Source organism: Phytophthora parasitica, assembly GCF_000247585.1.
Source record: "Phytophthora parasitica INRA-310 unplaced genomic scaffold supercont2.12, whole genome shotgun sequence".
NCBI lineage: Eukaryota > Oomycota > Peronosporomycetes > Peronosporales > Peronosporaceae > Phytophthora > Phytophthora nicotianae.
Window position 1 is genome coordinate 1,279,534 of NW_008648998.1, and position 2,524 is coordinate 1,282,057.

The window sequence follows — 2,524 nt, forward strand, 5'->3', positions numbered from 1 at the left end:
GGTAATCGTAACATGATCCTGTGGGGTGAGGCCGGTATGTTCGTCATGGCTGTGCTGATGACGGTGGCGTTCCTGGTGGACGTGCCTGCGCTGTCCATCGTGTTCACCGCTCTGTACGTAATCGCGTTCGGTGTGACGCTGGGTCCTCTCGTGTGGGTGATCACGGCGGACCTGTTCCCGGATTCGGTGCGTGCCACAGCCACGTCCATCGGCATTGGTGCCAACTGGCTGTGCAACCTCATCGTCGGTGTGGCATACCCGTACATCGCCGACGCTCTGGACGACTACAGCTACCTGCCGTTCGTGGTGCTTCTGGCCATCTTTTATCTGTTGTCACTGAAGTTGGTCCCGGAGACGTCGAACAAGTCTGCGGAGGAAGTGCAACGTGAGTACGAGGAGCGCTACCGCAGCCGTCAGTAAGGTCGGGGGTGTTTGTGTCTTTATTTCAGCAAATAAAGGTCGATTGTGTTCGTTTTCTTGTTTCTCGAGAAGGGGGGATATTAGGTTATCAGCCTTTAGTTTTGTCGAAGTCAGCCTTTCGCCAGTTGTTTAAATACTAGAGCGGCCACGCGTCGTTGGGGTGATCCCCGATGTATTCATCACTGAACGGCAACTTTCTCTCTTCCAGAATTGATTCCATCATTTAAAGCCACACGAGTCACGTCCGTGAGTTGCTCCTACATGATCAAATCCTGGTAGTCTCCATTATAATCGACGAAGGTCATAAAAATATGGATCGCCCAATGCATCAATCTGGTATTGAAATCGAAGAGAAGTATTGGAACCCAACGTTTACTGTATGTGCGACCGAAAGTTCCGCTCACCCTTCAGGAGCCAACCAAACCAGAAGTCTGCAGTTTAAGCTTCTTGTAAAACTTGGTGCCTGACTTGGACGTGACAATCTTCGGTGTAGTCAAATCGGGCTTGTCTGTAAGTATGGAAACCACGAAAAACCTTTCGGGAAGTACCAAGCGTATATATGGCCCACAGAACCTTGTTTCATGCAGCTCGACCGTAGATCTGAGAGCCTAGCGGAGCGTACGTAAGTCGGCGGCTTGAAAGTGATGGCAGCTTTTTCAAAGATGATGACGGTTGACGAATGGGCACAGCAAGATTGTGGCAATCGTTGGTCAGATGCAGTAAGAAGGGCATGTGGGATACAGGCTTTAAAAATGCTATGCGTGCTCCGTGTAAGTTGGTGTACAAAGTACTAGGTTCCGTTGTGCAATTTCCACCTCATCCCTCAAGCAATTCCTTCGCAAGTTTAGAACAGCAGGCGCCTCGCATACGTTTTGCTCGTAACTTCCGCTATCACATTTTTCGACAGTGGCAATGCACTACTTGCCTCTACGGACCTTAACGAGATGGTCGATTCGAAAACGCCCGGGAAGGTGGCTGGAAAATTCGGCGCTGTACGACGAGATGCTTACAAACAACATCAAGTACTATGAGGCACTTGCCATTTGGAAGACTGAAATATTTGGACAACACCGTTTCACATACCTTGGGAAAGATAAAAGCCATATCGAGTACATTAAAACCACCTACAACAATTTTCTTGCGAACGTGGAGGTGCGTTAGACTGGATTTTTGATGAACACGCCTCAGTGTATTTGACGTCCCAGCCTGGACCACCAGTTTATACTCATAACTTCTAGTGTAACTCAAAGACAGGACTGTGAAAGTTACTACGGAGCATGAGGCGGCTGACATATTTTCATAATAGAGTCTTTTATTGCGAGGCGTCCTCTGTCCGTGTGTTTTAGTAGTCTTTGGAGTATTCTACAAGCTAAGCGAAGCAGTGCACTCTTGAATCAATCGAGTTAGACTATTAGAGGATAGAAATGTCGCCGAAAACGCCCTCTGATTGAGTTGCGTTGTCAGGATAAATTGCTCGGACAGAAGGAGAGCAAGAATTAGCCTCCTAAAGGGCTTTATTATTCGGACGATTTTCTTCATTATGTCCGATAGTGATCAGAATCCAGAGCGACTGCCCGGCCATACATATCTACACTTTGTTTCTACGCTCCTCCCACGAATTGACACCATCAAGCGCACCGAGACGATAAAACAGAACAACATGCGTAAAACTCCCACTCGGCATCCATCTCCACCACTGGCAGCTCTTCCAGTCACTGAGATTGGCACGCAGTACCTTCCCCAACAGGCGATTCAACAAGCTCTATCATGAACGTCACACCACTTGTCGGAAAATACAAGCACTTGCTGGTTGAGCTCGAGCATTGCACATCACATCCACCCCCAATAGCTCCGTAGTGTAATAATTTGGTGGCAAAACCCGAGTAAACACGGTTGCTCGAAATCAAGTTGTATTCTGCCCAAGGCCCGAGTCAATCAATACTTTGTTTAATTGCAACTATTCTGCAATTAACACGCTATAGAAAACTGCTTCTTTCCAATCAGTGTGTAGCGTGGGGCTTAGGTTGAAAGCCTTGCCCCCATTGCACTTTGGAGTGAATGCAAGTTGCATTCATTACCAGCTGGCAGTCCTTCTCATGTACAA

The 2,524-nt window shown here is 47.9% G+C and overlaps 2 protein-coding genes across 2 annotated transcripts; both read left to right on the top strand.

The window, feature by feature from the left end:
• Positions 1 to 12: 12 nt before the first annotated feature.
• On the top strand, positions 13 to 474 carry PPTG_07689 (hypothetical protein; the record flags this gene model as incomplete). Its single annotated transcript, XM_008901966.1, has 1 exon — positions 13 to 474. The coding sequence occupies one exon, from the start codon at positions 13 to 15 to the stop codon at positions 418 to 420; it is 408 nt and encodes a 135-aa protein (XP_008900214.1). The 3' UTR covers positions 421 to 474.
• Positions 475 to 1,422: 948 nt separating this feature from the next.
• Positions 1,423 to 2,191, top strand: PPTG_22182 (hypothetical protein; the record flags this gene model as incomplete). Its single annotated transcript, XM_008902076.1, has 2 exons — positions 1,423 to 1,572; positions 2,075 to 2,191. The coding sequence occupies 2 exons, from the start codon at positions 1,423 to 1,425 to the stop codon at positions 2,189 to 2,191; spliced, it is 267 nt and encodes an 88-aa protein (XP_008900324.1).
• Between the last annotated feature and the right edge of the window lie 333 nt (positions 2,192 to 2,524).